Here is a 26018-nt window from a genome sequence, read left to right as displayed (position 1 = left end):
GGGAAACTCAAACTCCATTGATGTTTGTTTTAACAAATGGGGCCCAGAAAACGTTCAGCTTCCTAGTAAGTCCCCAGAGAATTTTGAAGAGGAAACCAACTAATGACCATGGTGTATTAAAAACGGCCTTCTCTCTGACCAACAAATTCTCTTAGTGTATTACTATCATTCCACCTGCTAACTGGGGAAATTACGGACAAGCACTGGGCACCATGCGGTAATTAGCTCCCGGTGGAGGAGGGGATCTCAATTACCAACAAGGCATTGAGGCCATGCCAGTGCAGAAAGGAAAAACACCCTTGGTGACGCTCATTGAGGCATGAGCTAAGCCACCCATGGAGAAGAGGCACAGGTGATACTTTCTGTGGAGTCGTACAGTTTCCTTATATTGGTTCAGACGGTTGATGGAAAACCAGAGAAGAACTCTAGTACATTATGACAGGGAAGACAATTTTGCAAGTTTCACCTAGAAAACCTCATGGAAGATTCAAGGAAGTGTCTGAGAATGAAGAGGCCGGCATGTCACCAGGCACTAGCCTTGATTTGAAGGACTGCAAAATTTTTATTTAAGGACTTTGATTAGTCTTGGAAGAATAGTGACAATCTCATCATTCCTTGTATGTCCAAATTTAAATCGAGTTTTCTCATGAGTCAGTGACCTACTTTCCCCTCCTGATCAGTAATGTGAAATGTGATAAAATGTCAGAAAAGACAACTGGATGGTGAAAACTGTGAGGCTAGAGATGGAGGTCAAGAAGAAGGCAGGGCCACAGACTCAGGTTGATTGTTTCATAGGAGGGGTATAGCACTAGATTTAGAAAGAAAGGAAGTGTCGGGCACCTCGGTGGCTCAGTAATTTAAGACTCTGACTCTTGATTTTGGCTTATGTCATGATTCAAAGTTGTGGAATTGAATCCTGGGTCAGGGTCCCCACCTACCAGGGAGTCTACTTAAGATTCTCTCTCACTCTCTCTCTCTCTCTCTCCCCCTCCCCCTTTAAAAAAAATAAAAATTAAACAGAAAGGAAGAAAATGAAATTTATAAAGAACATGGAATGACAGAGAACATAAGCAGTGTTCTCACTTAGGAGAACGTGGTGGTGCCCAGGGAGCCCATCTGCTATAAAAGGAATTAATTGGGATCCTTATTAATTCATTAATGGGCTATTGAATGTATTTATTCATCAAGCACTTATAATTTAAATATTAGTTAAGTTTTGAGGATACATAGGAAATAAGGTATGGTCTTTGTTCCTGAGTTTTTCAAGTGTACTGGGGAGAAAATCAGGAAAACATAATTTGGACACAGCAGGCTGAGTATTTTGATAAAGGCACAAGAAACAATCTTGAAATATATTAAATGTTAAAATATGGTAGAAACAACAAAATCTCCCTGTACAGATTAGGTAAAGTTCAATAACTGGTGTCCTAAAAAAAAAAAAAAAAAAAAAAATGTGACCGATATGTGAGCGCCGGATGAAGGCCAGAGAGTATTAGAAACTGAGAAGTCCTTCTTGCTTGCGCTCTCTTTCTCTCTCTGTCCCTCTCTGTGTTTGTCTCTCTCCCTCTCTCTTTTCTCTCTCTCCCCCTTTGTCTCTCTTTCTCTCCTTCGTCCTTTCTCCCTCCCTCTCTTCTTCTCCCTCTCTCTGTCTCTCTCTCGGTCTCTTTGTCTCTCACACATGCCCTCTATCAGCATAAAGTCTTAAAAGATAAAGCACAAGACAACTGAAAGTATTTCAGTTAATTCCCATGTGATGGAGATTTAGAGGAGGAGGTTGTAAAGGGAATTGGGGGTGAAGAATTAGCTGTCTTTTTAACCAGCTTAAGAAACTGGTTTCACTTGCACGGCTGAGATCATTGAGCAAGGTAATGAGAAATCAGTTCACTTTTCCACTTGTTCGGAAGACAATTAAATTACCCAATTTTCCTTCTTACTTTTCCCCCGTCCTCATTTCCCCTAAGCTTTTCTCTGAATCTGTAGATTCTTCCCTTCCAAGCTCTTCTATTCACCAAATATTTTATGCAGCATCCTCAGCCAGGTTAAGAAAAGACAAAAGTTTTTGATGGTTTTTTTTGGGGGGGAGGGCAGTTATTGTTTTTAATAGGGAATTTATTTTCAAATTTCAATGCCTTCATCAGTTCCAAGGATGATTCTGAAAAAGTAGGTGATGTCTTGTGAGTGCAGTGGGGGAGGGTCACAACCTGGTCACCCAGTAACATGAACTTTCTTTCTTTCTTTCCACACAAACCCCAACCCTCCCTGGGTGACAGGTCACTGCTCTTTCTGGAGATGGTCCTATGAAAGAGCAAACTCAAAGGATGGGGACCGGGACACTGGAAAGTTGAAGATGGAATCTCAGGAAGAGCGCCAGAGGAGACTTTGTTCAGGTCAAGACCATAGCGTGTGTTTCTTACTTACAAGGTCCACAGATGGGCAATTCAATGAAACCAAAGTAGGAATGAAAGCTCCTGATTTTGTTCCATTTTAAAATTTTTTATACTTTTGTTTAAGCAAAAGAGCAAACAATGATAGCACTTTGTTATTTGCAATGGCCTTTAAGACTAACAAAGTGCTATTTAAATTAAAATTGAAAAGTTTTCCTAGTTGAGATAATGCCAGAAACCACATGATAATTGGAAAAGCAGTAATTTTTAATGACTCTTTTGTCTCTGCATTTAGAAAATGACACTGGAGATATATATATATATTTTTCTATCCTAAAATGTTAAAGCAGCAAGCTTTCAAGCACCCGTGTGTACTAGACACTGAATGTCTGGTTATTGAAACGTTGTGAAGTCAAAGACAACCACATAATGTTAGTGACAGCTGAGGTCATAGCAGCGGCTAAGGAAGCCAAAAGAAAGTGATAATAAGGTACAATGAAGAAGTTGTAGGAAGGAGTCAAAGTGTACCTGTTACTTTGAGTAATTTAAATTAAATTTAAAGAAAGACGCATTAAAAGAAGAAAAAAACAGCAACTGCAAACAAAGCTTAGATGATTTTCAGATTAGAAGGTAGGACAAAAAATGACATGGTTCTTCAAAGTTTCCCAACACTCAAGCATGTGTGGAAGAATATGTAGTGGCAGTTATGTGTGCAAAGTTATATTTGGGAAAATATGAGACACAGAGTATGATTGCTTTAAGTTTGCAGATAATTAAGGGTCATTTGGGTTTGTTAACAGGGTTAAGATTTGTCCTGTAAGAAGACAACTCTGAGGGCACAAAGGAGAATGCCTTAGAGTAGAACAAAATACAATCCAGCCAGTCTGTTGGTCATGCCCTTGGACTAGTCCAGACAAGAACTAACTTCATACAGAAAAGAAGAAATGATCCTAAAAGTATTGCAGATCAAAAATAGATTGAGGATGAGAAAAATCATGTGTTTAAAGATGTCTCAGGAATTTATGTGATGGGGAGGATTTTGGATCTGTTTACTGAGACACAGAATCCTTGTGAAGGAATAGATCTGGAGAAGGGTTGGAAGAGGACAAGAATGATCTTGATTAAAATACATATAATCTATCACTAGAAACAATAACTTACCAGAAACATTAGGGAAAGTATGTGAGCTTGCCTACTCAGCAATTCAGAGACAGATCCTGGGAAAGACGGTCTGTTGAGTCTCCAAGTCGAGTGTATCAAGGATAAGACATGAAACCCAATGGGCAACCAGCTAATGTGGAATCAAAACTAAATTCTTCCAGCCATGGGTTTTCCACAAGAGAAGTCAGGCTTACTGTCCTATAAGGGAGGGCAGAGGAATCATCAAACTAGTTCTAAGACAGAGGGAGTAGTTCTAAGCCAAATTAACCTTTCATGAATGACTGCATGGAAATGGGGCCAACGGTCAGTAAAGAAAAGGAGTTGTACTCTTCAGAAGCCAGTGGCACAAAGACAGATCAAGGATGTTTCCCTAGATGACGAATGTATTGAAAGCAGGTAAGAGGCAGATCCTCAGACACTGGCGTTATAGCTTATGGAATATATGTATCAGCAATATGGATAAAACTATGAACATGGAAAATCATAATTAACATAAGGTTTCTTTTGAATCTTAGATTACCAAATAATTAAGTAGAGAGAACATAAGTCTGCAAGAGTGGAGTGGGGGGGGGGATTAAAGGACTGGTTTTATGTCAACAAATACTGTGCCTTCAACGTGAACACTAACCCCAGACTCACTGATAAAATCACTTGCAGAGAAACAGCACTGTGGATACATATTAATTTAGGAAAATTTTTGGTTAATCTATAATGCTTTTTTTCTCTTTATTTCCCAATTCACACCAGAATCGTGCTGGCTATCTTATGAAGGATAAGTCTCTCTGATTCCTCCATCCCAGGGGTCCCTGGACCTGATCACAATGGCTTTGTGCCGCAGCATCTTCTCCATGGCCAATTCTTCCCAGGTCACTGAGTTCCTATTGCTGGGTTTCTCTAGCTTTGGTGAATTGCAGCCTGTTCTCTTTGTGCTTTTTCTCTGCCTCTATTTGATCATCCTGAGTGGAAACTTCACCATCATCTCTGTCATCCACCTGGACCGCAGCCTTCACACACCCATGTACTTTTTTCTCTGTGTCCTTTCAACCTCTGAAGTCTTCTACACAATTGTTATCCTGCCCAAGATGCTTATCAACCTGCTCTCTGTCCTCAGGACACTCTCCTTCATGGGCTGTGCCACACAGATGTTCTTTTTCCTCGGCTTTGCTATCACCAATTGCCTGCTTCTGGGAGTTATGGGTTATGACCGCTACACTGCCATCTGCCAGCCTTTGCGCTACCCTGTTCTCATGAACTGGAGGGTGTGTGGACAGCTGGCAGCAAGCTGTATTGTTAGTGGCTTCCTAATATCTCTGGTGGTAACAACTTTGGTCTTCAACCTCCCTTTCTGTGGCCCCAACAAAGTCAACCACTACTTTTGTGACATCTCACCAGTTATCCGTCTTGCCTGTGCTGAAACCTACATCCATGAGCTGGTCATCTTCATCTGCGGAGTCTTGGTGCTTCTTGTACCCTTGATCTTCATCTGTATTTCTTATGGCTTCATTGTCCATACCATCCTGAAGATCCCATCTGCTGAGGGCAAACGGAAAGCCTTCTCCACCTGTGCCTCCCATCTTATTGTGGTCATTGTCCACTACGGATGTGCTTCCTCTGTCTATCTTCGGCCCTCAGCCAAATATTCATCAGGCAAAGACAGGCTGGTGACAGTGACCTATACTATCATTACCCCACTGTTGAACCCTATGGTATACAGCCTTAGGAACAAAGATGTACAGCTGGCTATTCGGAAAATGATTGGGAAGACTGGGGTTTCTCTTAAGACTTGATAGAATGTTTTCATTGGTGCACATACATTTTGGCCAAGTGTGTCCCTACATGTTTAGTCCATAACAGTTTCTGGTAATATCTGTCCATGTAAGTATGTGGCCTCAGACAAGTTTTTTGATGTTTCAAGGTCTAAACTTTCTCTTCTTAAAGCAGGCATGGTAATACGTTCCTCTCAAGGTTCTTGTAAAGATCCAAGGAGATAGCACAGCATCGGACCCTAGAGGTTAGCCCTCCTCCTCATGACTTATAGTTCTCAAAAGTCTCTTAAAAACCTTTATCTCTTGCTCTTTCTTTGGCTTGTTTGTCCCAAAGCTCTGATGGTTCTCTTTGTTTAAGGTTATGTCCAGCTTAAAAGGAGGTGCTTGAGTCTGAAGCTGGCTTAGACGTTGGGGCATGACATGATGGGGAAATCATTACTGCACTAGGAATTAGAAGGTTTCAGCCCAACACTGGTTAAGCCATGATGTTAAGAAAGCCACAACTGTTCTCTGAATCTAAATTTCAAAATATGGAAAATAAAGATAGTATAATTTTCCTTTTCTAATTCCCAGGGATTTTATTTGTATCTAATGAATAAGATGAAAGAAAGCACGTGTAAAATGTACAGCGGCACAGAGTGGAAGCTCATATTAACAAAGGTTTGGGGCATCTTGGCAAGGATCTTTTCTTCTTCCATTTCTCTGAAAATGGTATTTCTAGGTGCTTTTTCTGACTACCCCTCTGAACCACTTGCTACACAACCTAGAAGATACGCTACATAAATGAGTGGAAAAAATAAGCAGGAGAGGTCTCCATGGCATTCCACATTAAATTCGTTAAGGAGAGGGAGCTACCCAATGACTCTGATTGCCATCTTGTCCCACATGTCCCCTGTACAGAAGGTCGTTCCACAGTACCTCCCAGGGAACCTGTCCTGTGCTGACCTGGTACTTGTGGTTTTCCCCTTGTTGCAGTGGACACTTGCCTTTCTACAATTTTCACGTTTTCTGTCTTTCATGTCATATACTGACTCCAATCTTGACTCACATATCTTTGAGGTGATTATGACAATTAGGACTTTACCCATTACCTGCAGGACCTGAATTTCAGACACTCTGTCTTCTGGTGTACGGTCATCTGAACATAGCACAGCATATCAATATTCTCTTTGAAGCCTCATGACTCAAACTGAAGTTCATGTTTCACACGTGACTCCATTTCCAGGTGAAATGTAACTGCACTCGCTTGTTAAATTTATTTAGATTTTCAAATTCAACTGTATAATCATCAATAATGCTCTCAAATTTTAAAGTGATTACCTCTCTTTCTATTTTTATCTCCCATTTTTCAGGTTTTGGATTGAGGCTTTTTATATTATTTTCACTCTTAGTCATTAAATAATTAAGACACTTAAAGCACTAAATATCTTTGTAAGCACAGCATGGGCCATTTCCATTAATTCATTCTGTCCTTTTTTATTTCCTTCCTAACATGTTTGCAATTGTCACTTATTGCCCAAATATTTTTTAGGAACAGATATTTATTTATGATAGATATTTCCTTGCTAATATTTAAATAACTTCTGTTATTTATTTATTGTGTGTGTGTGTGTGTGTGTTAGTGACAGAATGTGACTGGTACAAGTTCTGTTTTTAGAATTCATGCATTTTAATGTTTTCCCAAATTTTTCCCTATGAAATATTTTTATTTAGATTAAAATAATATCATAGTATGGATATCTTCTGGATTTTGTAATTAAGCCATCTTACTATGAGAGATCATGATCTGTTTTGTGTGTACATGTCATTGTTTCATTGTACTCATTTCAAGTACTTCACAATTATATTTCTAGGAATAACGACTTGTGAATTTTGTTATGAAATCTATCTTTTAAAGTTAAGTAAACTTTTTGGGGATTCCACAGATGCATTTTATTCTGAAACCCACTAACATAGTAAACACAAAAGCTCTCATCAAGAAGCAACTAGGAGAGGATAAGACACAGGAAGGATAGAAAAAATTATAAAGGGAAAAGAAAAATGATTCTAAGCAGAAGGGACAAAGCTGAAAAGTGGGAAACCTGCACAAGGTGGGAAAACCCACCGGAAACAAACCGGGTCCCGGGAGAGAACTGCGTCTGCACATCCTCCTCACACTCGAGCCTGCCCAGTGTGGTGGAAATGAGCAAGATTGGTTAGTGTCTCAGGGAGGAGCCCAGCTTCTCAATCGGTACTGCTCTGATCACCTGCAGGAAGGACCGATTTCTTTCCTTTTCTTTTCTATTCTTTGCCCATTTCCCCACAAGCCGATACTTTGGTAAAAGACAATAAAAATGCTAAGTGAAATAGTCAGTCAGAGAAAGACAAATACCATACGATCTCACTCATATGTGGAAGTTAAGAAAGAAAACAGGCGGACGTGAGGAGGGGGGAAAAGAGAAAGAGGAGAGGGGAAACAAGCCGTCGGAGACTGCCAAGGATGGAGAACAACCTGAGGGTTGGCAGAGGGGAGGGGAGACAGGGTGGGCTAGATGGGGGAGAGGCATGAAGGGCGGCACCTGCTGTGATGATCGCTAGGGGTTGTGCCCAAATGATGAGTCGCTGGGTTCTACTTCAGAAACCAATATTGCACTGTATGTTCACTGCCTAAAATTTAAATTAAAATATAAATATATATTAAAATATAAATAAAGAAAGTATTAGAGAAACAGAAGGAAGAAATATCTGACATCCTGTTCTCTGTGCAAAAGGTGTGTGTGCGCTGATGGGATGTCTCAGTAATGTTACGTTCTATAACATTCCCTCACTGCTTTGCATCTCATCACAAACTGGTAAGACAGACATCAGAGACCAGCCCACAGACTGTCGTGTGATAGGGTTGTTTTCCATTTGTTCCATGTGGGGTGAGCCTGGAGGTTTCCTTTCCAGAGCAGGTGGGTCAGCAGGAGCTGTACTTGCAGCAGGGGTGAGTGTGCGTGTGAGTGTGCCCACAGCACACTGGCCTCTCCCTTCTGGACCTTCTGGACCTTGGGCTCCAGAAGGGAAACAGGACCATCTCTTTCTGCCAGAGGTGACTGGAAATTAGGAGTCACCTCAACAAAATGAACAACTTTGCTCTGCCTGACTCTCCTCCTACAGAGAGCCCACCAGTCCTAGGAACATCCATGGAGAGAGCTTCTAGCAAGCTTTTCAGTCCCAGAGTTCAGAATATATTTGAACATCCAAGGCTTGCCAGGCATTTAAAGAAGGCTTGAACGTGAAACATGGAGGTCAAGATGTAAGAACAAAATATTTTCAGAGGAAATATAAAAATGGAGAGAACAGAAAATATTATTGCTAATACCTCCATATAAAACATATTTCATTCATGAAAAACCAGTGTATCATGTTCACTTTTTATGGAAGCAGAAGTCACTGATAGAAAAATGTAAAAATCATGATCTGCACAGCAACGAACTTTCAGGGAGTCAACCTAAATAGCTCACACCTGGAATGTCACTAACATCTCATCACTCTCTCTTCTTTCTCCAACAGAAACAACCCTTGTGTCTTCTCATGGCATGCCTCACTGCTTGGCTCGCTTCAGGCTTTTTAAGGACAGAAATCTAGAGGATGCATTCTCCAGAATCATCTTCATCCTTTTTCTAGTTCTTCCTCTTTCATATCTGCTTTATCCATTGATGGCCTTGTCCACCATGTTTATTTAGGCATATGCTCTCCCAAGTTTAGACTTCATTTATGAAGTGGTTTTTGGTTCATTTCGAGCTGCTTTCTGATCTATCCTTTTGGTTTCTAAGACGTCCCTTCCTCTAATCACTCACAACTTTTAAATTCTGATCTTTGCTAGTGTTTTGCACATTCTATGACTTCTTTAATTCTATTCAGCTTATTCTGAAATATTGGGTAGGAGTTTCCATCTGTTTTACGGATGAATCTACCAGGGTCTTTCCAGGTGAGCTCTCCAGGAAGCCCACTCTGAAAGGATGTGGCATGTAGGATGTTTATTAGTAAATGCATGGGATTCACAGTTACCCTGGGCAGAGAAGATGATCATGCTGAAGGGACTCCCAGGGGCAGCATCAGCTGCCCTGGGGGTGAGATCCAGAGTACAATGACCATTCAGAGGGGCCCTGCTTTGGGCCAAGATGGCCAGAACTTTATGAACTTACATCAGTCAATGTTTGGGTGTGGGTAGCTGTGGGAAAGAGAGTTACTTATGGTAAGGTGCTCACATAGCCCTGGAGCCTCCCCACCCATAGTACGGTCCCCACGGGGCATTAAACCTTTATGTGGAGGAACATATGCTTATCACTGTCACTACACAGGCACACCATTAATTCCAACAGGGGTGTTGTTCTTCTGGGTTTTCCCTTATCATAACTTTGTGGGTGATCTGAGTGTGATCATTTCTGAGTTCATCTGGGTGAGACTGGTTTATCCGCACACCCAGAGGGGAGACTGGGCCACACCACTACACTGCTAGCCTTGTAGTTGGAGCTCCTCTTGAGTGGTCACCAGAAATTATCCAGCCATTCCCAGAGACCATAAGCTTCCTGGTTTTGATGTTCTCAGGTCGGCGAATTGGATTTTAGGTTCTTGCCACTGAGAGTTATTTTTTCTTCTTGTTCTCATGTCTTTTCTACTGAGTGCTCCTTCCCAGTTTTTAATACCGTATTTTGAGTTTCTTGAGTATATTTTGTTGATTCAATTCTTAAAAACGTGGTCATGGAGATTTTAACTTCCCTTTTGCATTCACTTTTTCCCTTAACTTATTTTTAAATTGAGAAATGATTTGCATAAATGAAAGTCAAGTATTTTAAGTGTAAGTTATTAGTGAGTTTTTGCAAATACATTCACCTACTTACCCATCACAGCAATCACAAAATAAAACAGTTCTATCACCCTAAATCTTACTCTGTGCCACTTTCCAGCTCCTTCCTGCCTTGAGACAACACAGTATTGATTTCTCTTTTTCTGGATTTATTAACATATAATGACATATAGCATTGTGTGAGATAACAGTGTGCGACGTAACAATGATACACACGTGTATATTGTGAAGTAATCATCACAGTCAGATCAGCTAACAACTTCAACTCCTCACAAATTACCTTTTGTGTGTATGTGGTGAGAACATTTAAGATCTACTCTCTTGGCCACTTTCAAGTATATAACACAACAGTGTTGTTAACGAAGGTCGTCATGCTTTACCTTAGACCCCAGAACTTACTCATCTTACCACTACAACTATGTGCCCTTTGACCAACATCTCCCAACCCCCCTGCCCTCCCCCTTGGCAACCACCATTCTACTCTCTGAGGCTGATTTCGGCTCTCTGAGATTCCATATATAAGTGAGGTCATACATACCTATCTTTCCCTGTCTGACTTGTTTTGTTGAGCATAATGACCTCAAGTTCTATCCACGTTGCTGCAAATCACAGGATTTCCTTCTTTTTTATTGTTGAAAATAAAATCATGGCACTCTATTTTTTCATTGCTGCATCGACTTCCCTTGTATGAATATGTAAAAATATACTTACCCATTTATCTGTTGATAGACATTTGGGTTGTTGATTCTAATTGGCTATTATGAATAAACCTGCCTTGAACATATTTTGTAAAGTTCTTTTGTGGACAATTGCTGTTATACCTCTCTCTTATGTCTGGGTGTATATATTTAAATACGTATTTAAATACATATTTAAATACATTTATATATATATATATATATATATATATATATATATATATATTTAATTTTATAAGATGCTGCCCAGTGTTTTTCAAAGCAGTTGTGCCACATGATACTCCCACTGGTTGCCTCATATTCTCTTCAACTTTCAGTACTGCCAGGTGTTTTGTTTCGTTTTTGTTTTCGTTTTTGTTTCCTAAATATATTAGTCATTCTAGTGGGGTAAGTAGCATCTCGTTTAGTTTTACTTTGTATTATCCTGATATCAATTGTGTTGAATGCTTTTTTCGTTTTCTTATTGCTCATTCATATGTCTTTTTAGAAAATTGTTCTAGTCTTTTGCCCATTTTAATAAGACTGCTTTTAATTGTTGAATTCTAGGACATGTTTATAAATACTGGATTAAAGTCGTTTGTAAGATACGTGTATTGTGAATATTCCCTCCAAGTCTGTAGCTTGCATTTCTGTTTTCTCAATGGTGTTTTTAATGAGAGTGAGCTTTTCAATTTTGATTAAGTTTACTTATAAATGCATGGTTTTATGTTTAGTGCTTCTCAGGTCTTGTCTAAGAAACATTTTCCTAAGCCAAGGTGAAAGAAACCTCACACATTTGTTTCTAGCTGCTTTCCAGCTTTAGCTTTAATATGTAGTGTTGGGTTCATTTAAGTTTCATCCCTGAACCGAAGATATCAAGACACAATTTATATATAATAGTAGACACCCAGTTTAAGTGTGTGACCCACTGTGTTTTGACAAATATGTGTACCCATGTACTTACCACAATGATATAAAACATTTCCATCACACTGAAATTGTTCCACATGCCCCCTCCCAATCAGTTCCCTAGACCACCACTGCGTTTGACAATACTCTAATTCCATATGAATAGAATCACCTAGTATGTACTTTTTGCTTTTTGGCCTCTTCCATTAAGCATATTTTTGAAATTTATTCACGATGTGTGTGACTTTGGAGTTCATTCTTTTTGTTGCATTGTGTAAATACACTGCAGTGTGTCTAGGCAGGCACCCACTGATGGGCGTGTAGCTCTTTCTCGGTTTTCAGCTCTTAGGTACAGAGCTGCACAAACACTTGTGAGCACACATTTCCATAACGCATGGGGTTTTCCATTCTTTATTAAGCAAATACCTAGGTGTGTAATTGTGGAGTCATGTACGTTAACTTTCTAAGAGATTGTCCAACAATTAGGCTAAGCAGTTTGACATCTGACACTCTTCACAGCAATGTTTGCAATTTATTTATCAGTTCTTGTCATCTTCAACACAACCTATCAGTCTTAAATTCATCCATCACGAAGATGTGTGAGGGGATCCAACTGTGGCTGAACTGGAATTTCTTTCTGAATATTTTTTGGTGTGTCCGTTGTCTATTTCTGTATTTTCTTTAGTTGAATATTTCCAACATCTTTTATTTATTTCCCAATTGGAAGGCAATGGTCTTTCAAATTTTTTGGATTGGATTATTTGTCCTTCTATTGGATTGTAGGTCTTTGTATTTATTACATATATATTTTTTTTTTTTGGTCACATGTATATTATCAAAATATCTCCACCATGGTGTGATTTACTTTTAATTTTCTGTCAGTGTCTTTGAAGAACAGAGTTTTCTCTCATTTCAATAAAGCTTAATTTATTGATTTTGAATTTTATAGCTCATACATTTTGAGTCATATTTAAGAAATGTTTGCAAAACCCGACCTCACTAAGAGTTTATCTAATGTGATTTATTTTTAAAGATTTTATTTATTTATTTGACAGACAGAGATCTCAAGTAGGCAGAGAGGCAGGTTGAGAGAGAAGAGGAAGCAGGCTTCCTGCTGAGCAGAGAGCCAGATGCCAGGCAGAGAGTTAGATCCCAGGACCCTAGGATCATGACCTGAGCCAAAGGCAGAGGCTTTAACCCATTGAGCCACCCAGGCACCCCCCAATGTGATTTTTTAGAAATTTTATAATATTAGCTCTTCCAGACAGGGTAATGATTCATTTCCAGTTAAATTTTTGTATGGTGAAAGAAGACAGCAAGATCTTTTTCTCCACCCAAGTGCATCATTGTTGGAAAAATCATTGAACTATATTCCTGGGCAGGCTTGTAGAAAATTAATTGCTATGCTCATGTGGATCTATTTCTGGACACCCTACTTTGATCTATTTGTCCACATTTATACTAATTCCAAACTGTCTTTTCAGAGGTAGCTTTGGAATCAGTGCAATTCCCTCTGGATTCCTTCCTGTAGGTTTCTCAGGGAAGCCATCTGTAGGAGCAGATACACCTCAGAACTTGCTGGGAAGCAACCCTCTGAGGCACTGGAGATGCCATCCATGGGAAGTGCATCAGTATGGAAATTTGGAGGAGAATTGCCAATGGGGACAGTGTAGCCACTGGTTGTTCCTTGCACTGAGGCCCGCAGGTGGAGGAGAGTATAGATGAACCAGGAACAGGGGTCCCTTTCTAGCTCTGTTGTCCCTTCAGAATCTTCTATTGGCAAAGCTTTCTGTCATATCAGCTGGCAAGGGAGAAGTATTTCAGTATCACAAGAAAAAAAATTATAAGAAGGTTTGGAACTGAAATAAAATTCCATGTATAGTTTTTACAATCTACTTAGGGTTAATGTTATGACTATACTTAAAAAGTAGAAGGCTTGGAATTGCATAGATCCATTTATCCCACTATCATTTATGCTAAAGTACATTACATCTTTGTGCATTAAAAATCCATAGGTCCTCTGCCCCACCCCTATCAATAAAAAAGAAAGAAATTGAAAAAAGGGGCACCTGGGTGGCTCAGTTGGTTAACAGGCAACTCCTGGTTTTGACTCAGGTCATGATCTCAGGGCCATGAGATCAAGCCATGTTAGGCTCTGTGCTGGGCATGGAGTCTGCTTGAGATTCTCTTTCTCTCAAATTCATTCATTCATTCATTCATTCATTCATTAAAACCCCATAGGAAAATGTAGTATATATATTTTTTTGCTTTATTCAATGTATTCTATTTTTAACTTTTTGAGGAACCTCCATACTGTTTTCCAAAGTGGCTGTCTTATGACCCAGCAAAGGCACTACTGGGTATTTATACCAAAGATATGGATGTAGTGAAAAGAAGGGTCACATGCACCCCAGAGTTCATAGCAGCAATGTCCACAATAGCCAAATTGTGGAAGAAGCTGAGATGCCCTTCAACAGATGAATGAATAAAGAAGCTGTGGTCCATATATACACTGGAATATTGCTCAGCCATCAGAAAGGATGAATCTCCACCATTTGCATTGATATGGACGGGATTGGAGGGAATTATGCTAAGTGAAATAAGTCAAGCAGAGAAAGACAATTATCATATATTTCACTTATTTGTGGAACATAAGGAATAACATGGAGGACATTAGGAAAAGAAAGGGAAAAATGAAGGGGGGGGAATCAGAGAGGGAGATGAACCATAAGAGAATATGTTCTCTGGTTTCAGGGGGATGGGGAATGGGGGTGGGTGGCTTAGCCAGGAGATGGGTATTAAGGAGGACGGACACGTGTTGCGATGAGCACGGGGTGTTCTATGCAAACAATGAATCACGGAACACTACATCAGAAACTAATGAAGTACTGTATGGTGACTAGCATAACATAATTTTAAAAGTGGGGGAAAAAGTAAGTATTCTAAAAAAATTAAGAAGAAAAATATTTTTTATGTTTACTCAATATTTATAATTTTAATGCTCCTTTCATCTTGATGATAGCTTTTTTAATATCTGTATTTGTTCCTATGATCATGAAAGTAAACATGAGGTTTTTGGAGGATGAGTCATTTTTTATTACTTACAGCATGATTGATTAGGTTCCTAATGACCTAATTCTTCTGGGTTATTTGATGAGAGACAAATGTCACCATATACGCATGGAGATCTGTACTGCATATGAACAACCTTGAAATTAGTAATCTGGGAGCTTATATAGGAGAGAAATAGTTACCCTCCACTCCTGAGAGAGAGAGGGGGAAATGCGCTCTCTTGTTATTTGCAGTTCTTTCAAGATAAACACCCAGTTCCAAGGTCCTATGTTTCCTCCCCTTTGAATGGAAGCACATACTTCTGAGAAAGTCAATCTGCCACTAATCATTTAACATATTTTATGTTTCAAGCCTTGTCCTTCAAGCTAGGTTACATGTTTATTTACTCAGAAAGCCCTCATTATGAAGGAAAATGAAAACATGTACTTTCTGACACCGAACTACTTGACATCCCATCTGTTATAATTTTTCTTTAGCTTGAAAACCTTCCTCCAGTATTTAAGGTAGTTCAAGTCAATTAAGACAAACTTTCTTAGTTTCCTGTTACAAAACATATCTTTTTTTTTACCTTAAATCATAAGGAGTATTTTCAGTAGAAATAGAATCCCAATTCAGTAGTTTTATTAATTTATTTTCTTTTCTCATTTTTAGGTTTCTGTTCACTGCTTTCTGGTACTGATTTTTTTTTCTTTTTCTTTTTTCCTTTCTTTCTTTTTCTTTTTTTTTTTTTTTTTTTTTTTTTTGGTCTGCTTTCAAGATCTTTAATTCAATAAGCCAATATATAGTGCATTATTAGTTTCAGATGTAGAGTTCAGTAGTTCATCAATCGAACATAACACCCATTGCTCATCACATTAAGTTCTCTCTTGAATGCCAGTCACCCAGTTACCCCATCCCCCACCCAACTCCCCTCCAGCAACCTTAGTTTCTTTCCTATGGTTAAGAGCCTCTAATGGTTTGTCTTCCTCTCTGATTTCTTTCCATCTAGTTTTATCTTCCTTCCCCTATGATCCTCTGTGCTATTATATTCCACATATGAGTGAAACCATATGTTAATTGTCTTTCTTTGATTAACTTATTTCATTCAGGTTTCAGTTCCAGCTACACCTTTTTTGATGGCTGAGTAATATTCCATTATATATAGTATAAATAAATATTTTATATGTACACATATATCCATATATATATTTATCCATTCATCTGTCAATGGACCTCTACAATTTGACTATTGTGGATATTGCTGTGGTAAACATTGGGGTGCAGTTGCTTGTTTGGATCTCTCCATTTGTATCTTTGGGGTAAATACCTAATAGTGCAATTGCTGTCATAGGATAGCCCTTTTTTTAACTTCATGAGGAACCACCATACTGATTTCCAGAGTGGCTATACCAGCTTGCATTCCTACCAACACCTACCAAGTTCATGTCTTGAAGAACATGACAGCAATAGACAACAAAAAAGAAATGAAAGGGACGCCTGGGTGGCTCAGTTGGTTGAGCAGCTGCCTTGGGCTCAGGTCATGATCCCAGCGTCCTGGGATCGAGTCCCATATCGGGCTCCTTGCTCGGCAGGGAGCCTGCTTCTCCCTCTGCCTCTGCCTGCCTCTCTGTCTGCCTGTGCTCACTCGCTCTCTCTCCCTCTGTCTCTGACAAATAAATAAATAAAATCTTATAAAAAAAAAAAAGAAAAGAAATGAAAGGCATCCTAATAGGCAAAGAAGAAGTCAAACTCTCAGTTTTTACAGATAACATCGTACTTTATGTGGAAAACCCAAAAAACTACTCCCCAAATTGCTAGATCTCATACAGGAATTCAGCAACATGGTAGGATATAAAATCAATGCAAAGAAATCAGTTGCATTTCTATATACTATACACTAACAAGGAGGCAGATGAAAGAGAAATTAAGGAATCAATTCCATTTTCAATTGCACCAAAAACCACAAGATATCTAGGAATAAACCTAACCAAAGATGTAAAGGATCTGTACTGTGAAAACTGTAGAACACTCATGAAAGAAATTGAAGAGGACACAATGAAATGCAAAAACAGTCCATGCTCATGGATTGGAAGAACAAATATTGTTAAAACGCCTAAGCTACCTAGAGCAATCTACACATTCAATGCTATCCCTATCAAAATATAATTAACATTTTTCACAAGATGTTCTTTTTATTTTTTCTTCTTCAGTTTGGCTCTGAGGCAAGAGGGTATGGATTTCTTCTTATTTATCCTGCTTGACATATGCTGGGATTCTTGAATTTGCAAATTCATGTCTTGAAGAACATTCATGAAGTTTCTGGCCATTATTTTTTCCAATAATGTTTCTGCCTTATTTTTTAGTTCATTCCTGTCTAGAGCTCTGATTACACATGTGTCCAACTGATCAGTGTGTGGTTCCTCATGTGCTTAAGGTTCTGTTCATTGGTTTTCATCATTTTCCTGTCTCATTCACACTGAATCATTTCTATCACTCTGTCTTCATGTTCACAGCTTCCTTCCTCTGTTACCTCCATTCTGTTGCCTATCTCATCCATTGAAGTTTTATGGTTTGTTTTGTTTGTTTTTCCAGATAATGTATTTCCCATTCTTTTTTTTTTTCTCTTTCTGTAGCTTCTATTTCTCATCTGAGAATTGTTATATGTTCACTCACTGCAAACACATTCTACTTTTTATCTTTGGACACAGTTGTCATAGCTGTTTTAAAATCTTGGCCTACTAATTTCAACACTGAATTACATCTCATTAGTTCTAAACTGACTGCCTGCTTTCCTGAGAATGGCCATATTCTTCTGGTTCGGTTTACATAAAATAATTTTGGATTTAAAGTGTGACTTGGTAAATATTTTGTTGTAAAGACTCTGCTATAATAATTTGACAATTGTTGGTGTTTTTAGTTTTAGTAGGCAAGTAACTTGGTTGGACTAAAACTGAAAATTTGTTCTCTTGTGTGGTGGTTCAAATGTCTGTTTAAGTCTGTCATACTCTGGGCTGCTTTGAGTCTTGCCCACACAGATGTGCTTCGGGGATCAGCAGACATTTGGACAGAACATATGTGTCGAATGAATCTCTCTCTCTGGCCTTCCCATTTCCAGGATTCTATCCTTACCTCTCAGCATTCTGATTACCTTTTTGAGTTTTAATCTTTTTACAAACAGTGCTGACTCTGGCCTTCATTAAAACCAAAAGCTATGTCAAAGAGAAGCTTATCCCTGTGTACTTACCTTCTTCCTGGTGTTGACTACATGCTGGATCTGCCTGCTGTAATCCCATCTTAAGCACCTTCATGGAGTTGTGCTTTGTGGGGTTTTTCTCCCAGATTTTGTAGTAGGTATCTTCAGGAGGGTTGATCCAGTAGACACTCACTCCGTGAGACCAAAAGCAGAATTTCTACTTCCCTTTACTTTTATAAAAGTTTTAACCCCATGATTTAAATAGAATATTTTTATTTAATATTTTCCCTAATTCACTACTTAATCATTGATTCACTTGAAAATTAATGCAAGAAACAGAAAATTATGTAAGTTTTCTTCAAAGAAAACTTAATTCAAGTAACTATAAATTATTGGAAAGTTTGAAAGGATCAAGAAACTGTCACTGGAATTATTGATTAAAGAACACAGGACAATAGCTGAAATCTCTAACCGAGGAAATGCTGCTGCTGTCAAAATTTTACTGCTTTCTCTCAATACAACACTTAGGAGAAGAAACTAAGTCTAATTCTTCCAAAATACTCAAATTCTTACTATTTTGTTTCTCTGTACAAGCAATATTTAAAAAAAAAAAAAAAGATGACTTTAGTTTTGCTTCCCATTTTCAGTACCAAGAAGGAAACTGCAGGTAGAGGGTGAAACTGAAAGAAAGAAGAGAGGAGAACTAGAGAAACAGATTGAGCTCTGATGATATGGTCCAATGACATCATGGTCTCATGACTTCATGGTCCAATGACATCATAGTCTGTGACTCACACTTTGCCAGCAGCTAATCTCTTGATGTGCTGATGTATGTTCAGAGAAAGGGGCAATGGATTCCTCTTCATTTTTATGTACTGAATCCAGTATAAGTAGGAATTTTATCACTTTTTGCAGTACAATAAGAAATAATTTATCTAGGAATCATTTCATGTTTCGGTTGAGATACAAACCCTACTCCCTCCATTCCTCAGTATAGGGTTGGGTAAAAAGGTTTGTGAAGTCAACCGCTCAGTGTTCCACCTTCTATTCTATCTAGGAGGAATTTTGATTAAATTCCATATATAGCTGTGTAGACTGACAGCTGTAGCCTTTTGAATTGTATCACTAAGAATGAAGTTTTAAGACTTTCATCTACATTTTTATCCTGTTATTCAGACAAAGCCAGCTTGTGGAGAAAGAAATCTAGCACAAAGAATGAACCTAGGTAGAGTAAAAGAGAGAAAGAGGAAAAGACTTATTCAATAAACACCCATTCACTCAACAAATAGTTATTGAATATCTGTTATGCATCGGGCAATATCCTAGAGATGGGGTTTATACATTTAGCAAAACAGAGAGGAAGATCCCCATGGAGTGGAAAACAGATATGTAGAGGAAAAAAGAATCCTAACTGTACATAAAGTTGTGAGACATGTTAGAGAGAAGTAAATCATGGATGAGGACACTTCTCAGAGGTTAACCTCCTCTGAGTCAAGACTCAGCATAATGATGTAATACAAGTTCTTGAATTGAGCCGTATCTGGTCAGATTTGACCTGGACTTCCCAGTCGTTTAAGCTAAAAGTCCCTTTCTTATGCTAATTTGCACCATACTTCTTTCACTTGAAAACCAAAGGTGCTAACATAACACAGTCGTCTTTTACAATGTAACTTTAACCAGTAGAATATCTATTTATCTTATATAGGTAGGTTATACAGATGCATCAGGTAGATAGACACATGAAAAACAGATGATAGATGATGATAGATAGATAGATAGATAGATAGATAGATAATAGATAATTATAAGGATTTGGCTCAAGCAAGTATAGAGGCTGACAAGCCTCAAGATATTCAGCTGTCAGATTGGAAATCCAAGAGAACCAGTGGTATAATTCCAGTGCAAGACTGAACTCCTGAGAACCAGTGGTGTAAGTTGAAGTCCATGTGCAGATGCTAGGGCAGGAGAACACAGATGCCCTAGCTCCAAGACAAACCTGTCCTACTCGGCCTTTTTGTTCTATTCAGATCCACATAGAGGAGTGCAATCTGCTTTTCTCAGTCTATTAATTCAAATATTAATCTCATCCAGAAAACCCTCACAGACACACCCAGAATAATATACAACCAAATACCTGGGCACCACATGGCCCAGTCAAGTTTATATGAAAAGAAAAATAACCATTATATCTTGTTAGTTTTTATACTAAACAGTAGTCTTAAAGTTTAAGTATCCTCTAACAGCCATTTTCATTATATCAAATATAGAACTTTCTTTTTCACGTCAAAATTGTTTATATGTTATGTATTAAAAAATTTTGTTTTCACTTTTCTTCTCAGAGGTTCAATATTTTTAAAAGATTTTAAATTGTTCCTTTGATATATACTACCTTCTTTTTCTTCACCTAATATATCTTTCTTTTACTTTAATGCAAGGCAATATTGTTTATTTTTTCTTCTCTCTCTCTCCCTCTCTGGGGCAGAGAGAGGAGCAATGGAAATGAACATTCCTGAAAGCCTTCATTCATCTGATAGAATCCTAAAAATGTGTAAATATAGAAATTAGAATTCGTTTTCTATAGCAGTTGCTAGAAAATATAACTAGAACCTATGGTTCATGTGTTCGCATTGTCCATACGTGGGAGTGGTGCCTGATTACAATGTTTCCTGGGCAAGTCAGCCACTCACAGCTGTGTGGACCTGCCATTTGGGGGGCCACACGTAGTATTTACAAACAAAACTTTACCAAGGTGAAGGGTCTCAATTTCAGTTTTGTTTACATACGTTTCTCTGAATGTGGAATTAAGGACATCCAGGGCTATTTCTTCACTTGCATGCATTAGCTACATTGAAATCTTTGAGATGGAATTAGGTTTCATCTAAGTTTACTGGAAGCCTGAGTTTAACAAAAGATAATGGTTATTTTTAACTTCCTAGAAAGCAGTGCCTGAGAAGGAAATAAGAGGCAGGCCCTAAATCTGTAACTGTGTCAAAATGTGATTCCAGAAATGTGACTAAGAGCAGTGTTTGTCAGATTTTTTCTTGCTCAGAAACCTTAGGGGTCTTTGAATGGGTGCTGGGCAGCAGCGAGGCTGAGGACAGGTCAGCAGCGCCCTGGGTGGAAATGTTAATTCAGGAAGATGCACTGAGGAGACCAGATGTCCCAGAAACCCCAGAATTCATGGCTTTTTGGAAGGACTCACGTGCACATATGACAATTGCTGGAAGCAGCAGTAGCTGTTGTTAGATCTCTGCTGGTCACCTCTGAAAGTGATATAATGGCAAATAAAAAGACCCAGAGTCAGGATGAGCTCATCTGGGAGTTTCTTCTGCTCTGCTGGCGTCTGCTAGGGATTGCAAGTAGGAACATTTCTGCCTGGAGCCCCTCCAGGACCTGCAGCAAACAGCACTGTGGGGGTAGAACTTGCTGCCAAGTGCCTTCAGTCTTCTCTCACATCCTCGTGTGAGTCACTCATGATTCATGAGGGAAGGTACAGACGGTGGGATTTTTGTATTCTCTCCCTGAAGAGGAAGCACAACAATTTCCAGGGAACTTGCAGTTCTGGAAATTGTGTTGGCTGAATCCAGCAATAGAGGAGTGTGACTTTTACTCTAGTTTCCAGTGCAGGATAGGGAAGCGAGGCACACAAATGCAGAATGAGCACTTCATTGATTTTTCTCCAGTGCCACATTTTTCGTCTATCTTGGGTCAGGCTCTCTGAGAATTGCTGGGATGAATGAGGATCACTGGGGGGCCCCAGGGCCACGCCCTGGAGGGTGCTACTCACAGGTTTTAGTCCTAATCCCTTCTCTTGGGGCAGACATTGATTGGAGATTTGTCATCTCTAGGAAGCTAGCAAAAAGCAGAGAGTCAGGTCTGTGACCTGCATGCAAACTCTCCACCCTTCCCGTCAGCCCTCAAATCTGCTCTTTGCTGCTGCTCTTCCAGGTTTCAGTTCTGCCAGCTAAGACCTCACACTTTTCCCCTTCCCTCATAGCAGGCTCCCACGCCCTCTCCTCTGTGCAAAATTTGTGGGGTTCAGATGAACCTAGACTAACAGGGGGACTCTGTTTCTTCTTTTGCATGATAGAACAAGACTTGATTTGTCCTGCAGGAGTCCAAGCAAAGAAAGGGCTTCTTCCTCACATGAAAGACCTTGGAAGAAAGAGCCCCGTGTCACCCTACATTATGGGTTCTGACATTCATGTTTCTTTCCTTAATCTGCAACAGATTTCAGCTCCTAATGAGCTACCAAGCAACTTGGGACTAATTGCCAAATAATTGCCAACGCCAGTTTTTCTCCTGTTCCCTTTCTATCCAGTTTGACCGAGGAGATTTGAGGTCCATGGTGTTTCCTGCATCCTCCTCATTGAAAGCCCTGGAACTGCGCCAAAAATAATATTCCAACAATGGCTCCCTGGAGATTTGGGAAGTATAAATATAAACCAGCATGTTGGCACCAGAGCTAATAAGAGACCAAAGAAAAGTTTCCAATGATGCGTTAGGGGATGTTGCTCAGAATTCTCAGCAGAGGAGGTAGGAATACACAGTTTTGGGCATTGGAGTGTCAGTCATGGAGAGGAATAGAATATATCCATTTCAGGATAGAAAGGGTTGTAGTAAAACTAATGTTTTAGTCTCCTCTGGTTAGAATCTCTGGGTGTCACGGAATTCTAATAGCCATGTGCTAAGGGCACAAAGAGAAGTAGGCCCTGTTGGGTTATTTTATCTGGAAAACTAAGTGAAGTCCACTGATAGACAAGTGCCAGTCACAAATGATAATTTTGGGAATGTTCTTATAATCCCATAAACGTTAGTCTCGTTAGTGATGGTTACAAAGAGCATGTGAGGAGAGCAAGGCACACATGTGCATGGCAGCTTAAAAACATGGAGGATTGTATAGGGTTTGGGGAAGATAAAATAAAATAGGACATCACCAACTGAGCTGTAGAGGCCCAGAGAAGGCTTCAAACCAGTTCCATAAACTGTATTTCCCAGAGCTCATGGCATGGACCCCTCCTCTCTCCACCATCCCTGAGAGCCTGGCTCCTCTGGGTAATTGAGTCCCCTAGATAATTGAAAAAGAAAGGGTAAATACGTATGACTCCTTGTCAAGAGTGAGTTTCCACATTTAGTTCGTTCAACCTCCACTGTTGACTGTCACATGAAACTATTCCCTGGTGACAGTGGTGTACCAGTAAAGTGTAACAGGGGACAAAAGGGTAAAAAGACTGTCTAACTGAGATGTTTTCCCCTTGCAGACCTTCCGCTGGCTTTAGACCTCACTACCAAATACTGTGTGGACAACAAATCCACAGCATAAGCCTCAGGGATGGAAGCTGAGGAGGTAAATGAATACATTGCTCAGGGAAGAGCCTGGTGCTCGGCTATTGTAAGCCATCAAGAGAGGCAGAGAGGACTGTGAAGAGCCAGAGTCATAGTTAGAAAAATAGAACCAATATCCTGCTTCCAGCCTTCTCTTAAAAGCAAGGGAACCTACAGCGAAAGCACTCAGAGCTGGCATGGATGAAAGTCTGTATGTCAAAGGTGTGGGGTCAGTAGTCAGTTGGTCTCTTGAACTGAGCCACCTTAGCTAAGGAATTTCATTGTGCAATCTACATGGTGTTTTTATTGTCTGCAATTATTTGGTTGCTTGGGATGTTCATTTATTACTTTATTAAACTCAAACTTAATTTTAATTGAGTTGAGGGGGAAGGATCTGCCCATCCTTTAGTGGGGAAAAATTGCAGGGGCTAAATCCCTCAAGATAAGTTGTGTCTAACACAGCAGCGAGCTCTGTTGGAAATCCAGGAAAAAGGTGCAGAGATATAACAGCTCATGCTCAGGAAAGGTCTGACACATTGGACAGATTTCTGTCCTAGGTTTAAAACTACAATTATAGCAGAAATCTAAATCAGGTTTCTCTTCCTGGCAGAGTGGTATGCAGGTGGTAAAAACCAATGGCCAACCTGACCCTGAGAACCTGAGCTCCTTCCAGAGCCACTTCAGGGCACTAAGGCTCCTTCCAACTCCCCTTTCTTCAGTGGGTCAAACAGGTTGTGGGATCGGATCAAAAGATAAACTGACATCAGCACATTATTATTATCATCACTGAAAATATGCAAAAATAAGAGTCGGGTCTGATGTCGGTTTTGTGATTTTGTAAAAATAAAATTATAGGGCCAAAAAGAAATTCTTAGGTGGAAATACACTTCAAGCACATCCAAAAGAAAACATCAGAAGAGCTAGCCACCAGTTCCTGAAGATTAAACAGCATCGGTAGCAGACGCTGACATCTACTAACAGTCTGCAGTGTGCATTTGCTGTGCTAAGTCCCCTAACTTCCATAAGGAACTGGGAAGAGAGGTGCTCTTAGCGTCTTTATGCTACAGATGGGAACACAGAGGCACAGGAGGCTACACAGATGAAAAACGGCAGAGCTGGGTTGTCACATGGGAACTCTTCAGATATTTACTAATTGCTATTTGAGATAGGCAGTGTGAAAAATTTACTTTGACCTAAGCATTGTAAGAAAGGCAGAAATGTCGTGGAAACAGGTGTACTCTGAGTTTTGAAACAGCTCCATAAACTGACACGATGGACAGGACATTTCTTGCCAGCATCTGCCTTTTCCCTTCTATTTGTTGTTCCTCCATCATAGTGGGATATGCTACCTGCATCTTTCAGGGTAAGTAAACAGTCTATTCCTTCATTCCTGTTCTTTGTAGGTCAATCTTGGGGACCGAGTCAACCAAGCTAACTTCTCCTCGGTCACAGAGTTTGTGTTGCTGGGGTTCTCCAACCTTGGAGAAATCCAGCTCATCCTCTTTGCTGTGTTTCTGTGCCTGTATCTGATTATTCTGAGTGGGAACCTCACCATTATCACAGTCATACGCCTGGATCGCAGCCTCCATGTACCTATGTACTTCTTCCTGGGGATCCTCTCCATCTCTGAGACATGCTACACCTTCGTCATCCTGCCCAAGATGCTCCTAAATCTGTTGTCTCTGCTCAGAACAATCTCATTCATTAACTGTGCCATTCAGATGTTTTTCTTCCTTGGTTTTGCTGTCACTAATTGCATGTTGCTGGGGGTCATGGGCTATGACCGGTATGCTGCTATCTGCCATCCACTTCGGTACCCTATCCTAATGCGCTGGCAGGTATGTGGACAGCTGGCAGCCACCTGTGCTGTGATTGGCTTTTTGTTCTCACTGACAGGCTCATTCTTAGTCTTTGAACTCCCTTTTTGTGGTCCCAATAAAATCAACCACTACTTCTGTGACATTTCACCAGTTATCCAGCTTGCCTGTACAGAAACCTACATCAATGAGCTGGTCATCTTCGCTGGTGGAGTTCTAGCACTCATGGTCCCCCTGACTTTCATATGCATATCTTACGGTTTCATTGTCCGTACCATCCTGAAGATCCCATCCACTGATGGCAAGCGGAAAGCCTTCTCCACCTGTGCATCCCACCTCACTGTGGTCATTGTCCACTATGGCTGTGCCTCCTCTGTCTACCTTCGACCCTCAACCAAGTTCTCATCTAACAAAGATAGGCTTGTGACAGTGACTTACACAGTTGTGACTCCATTGTTGAACCCAATGGTGTATAGCCTCAGGAACAAAGATGTCCAGATGGCCATAAGAAAAGTGATTGCCAGAGGAAGGTTTTATCCTAAAGCTCTGTGATGAGAGTACTTGGCATCTATGGAAACCTCCTTTCTGAGGATGTAACAATAATGATACAGCTGATGATACTGTCACCTTTAATTTACATAGCATGTCATAGCCTCACAGTGCAAGCTTCCCCAGGATATTATTTTGATAAGCATTGTGGAGTGCAGCTGTGAAATTGAGTTGATTGTTAATCAGATACAAGTCTCAAATGCCTTTAAACTTGCACATGTAAGTATTTTGATTTCCCAGAACTGGAAACAGGCGTCCTTGGATGCGCAGACCAAGTTCATTCCATTTCAGGAAGGACAACACGTTGTGAAAGGTCATTCCGTCTAGAAGGTTCAACCATCACAAGTTCTCAGTG

At 39.8% G+C, this 26018-nt stretch overlaps 2 protein-coding genes across 2 annotated transcripts; both read left to right on the top strand.

Annotated features, from left to right (window-relative positions):
- The first annotated feature begins 4393 nt into the window (after positions 1 to 4393).
- LOC101693193 (olfactory receptor 10R2-like) lies at positions 4394 to 5332 on the top strand. The gene has a single exon (XM_004775806.2). The coding sequence runs from the start codon at positions 4394 to 4396 to the stop codon at positions 5330 to 5332; it is 939 nt and encodes a 312-aa protein (XP_004775863.2).
- An 837-nt stretch (positions 5333 to 6169) lies between these two features.
- LOC101682279 (olfactory receptor 10R2-like) lies at positions 6170 to 25666 on the top strand. The gene is made up of 2 exons (XM_013047450.1): positions 6170 to 6259; positions 24701 to 25666. The coding sequence occupies exons 1-2, from the start codon at positions 6170 to 6172 to the stop codon at positions 25664 to 25666; spliced, it is 1056 nt and encodes a 351-aa protein (XP_012902904.1).
- Positions 25667 to 26018: the final 352 nt, after the last annotated feature.

The sequence above is a fragment of the Mustela putorius genome, unplaced genomic scaffold, assembly GCF_011764305.1.
Source record: "Mustela putorius furo isolate JIRA1106 unplaced genomic scaffold, ASM1176430v1.1 tig00000997_pilon_pilon_pilon, whole genome shotgun sequence".
NCBI lineage: Eukaryota > Metazoa > Chordata > Mammalia > Carnivora > Mustelidae > Mustela > Mustela putorius.
Note: the sequence above shows the minus strand (reverse complement) of the source record. Positions and strands in the feature narration are given on the sequence as shown.

Coding starts and splice junctions, on each gene's coding strand:
- LOC101693193 (XM_004775806.2), top strand. CDS start 4,394: ATGGCCAATTCTTCCCAGGTCACTGAGTTCCTATTGCTGGGTTTCTCT.
- LOC101682279 (XM_013047450.1), top strand. CDS start 6,170: ATGACTCTGATTGCCATCTTGTCCCACATGTCCCCTGTACAGAAGGTC. Junction 6,260..24,700: donor ACCTGTCCTGTGCTGACCTG/GTACTTGTGGTT, acceptor TGTTCTTTGTAG/GTCAATCTTGGGGACCGAGT.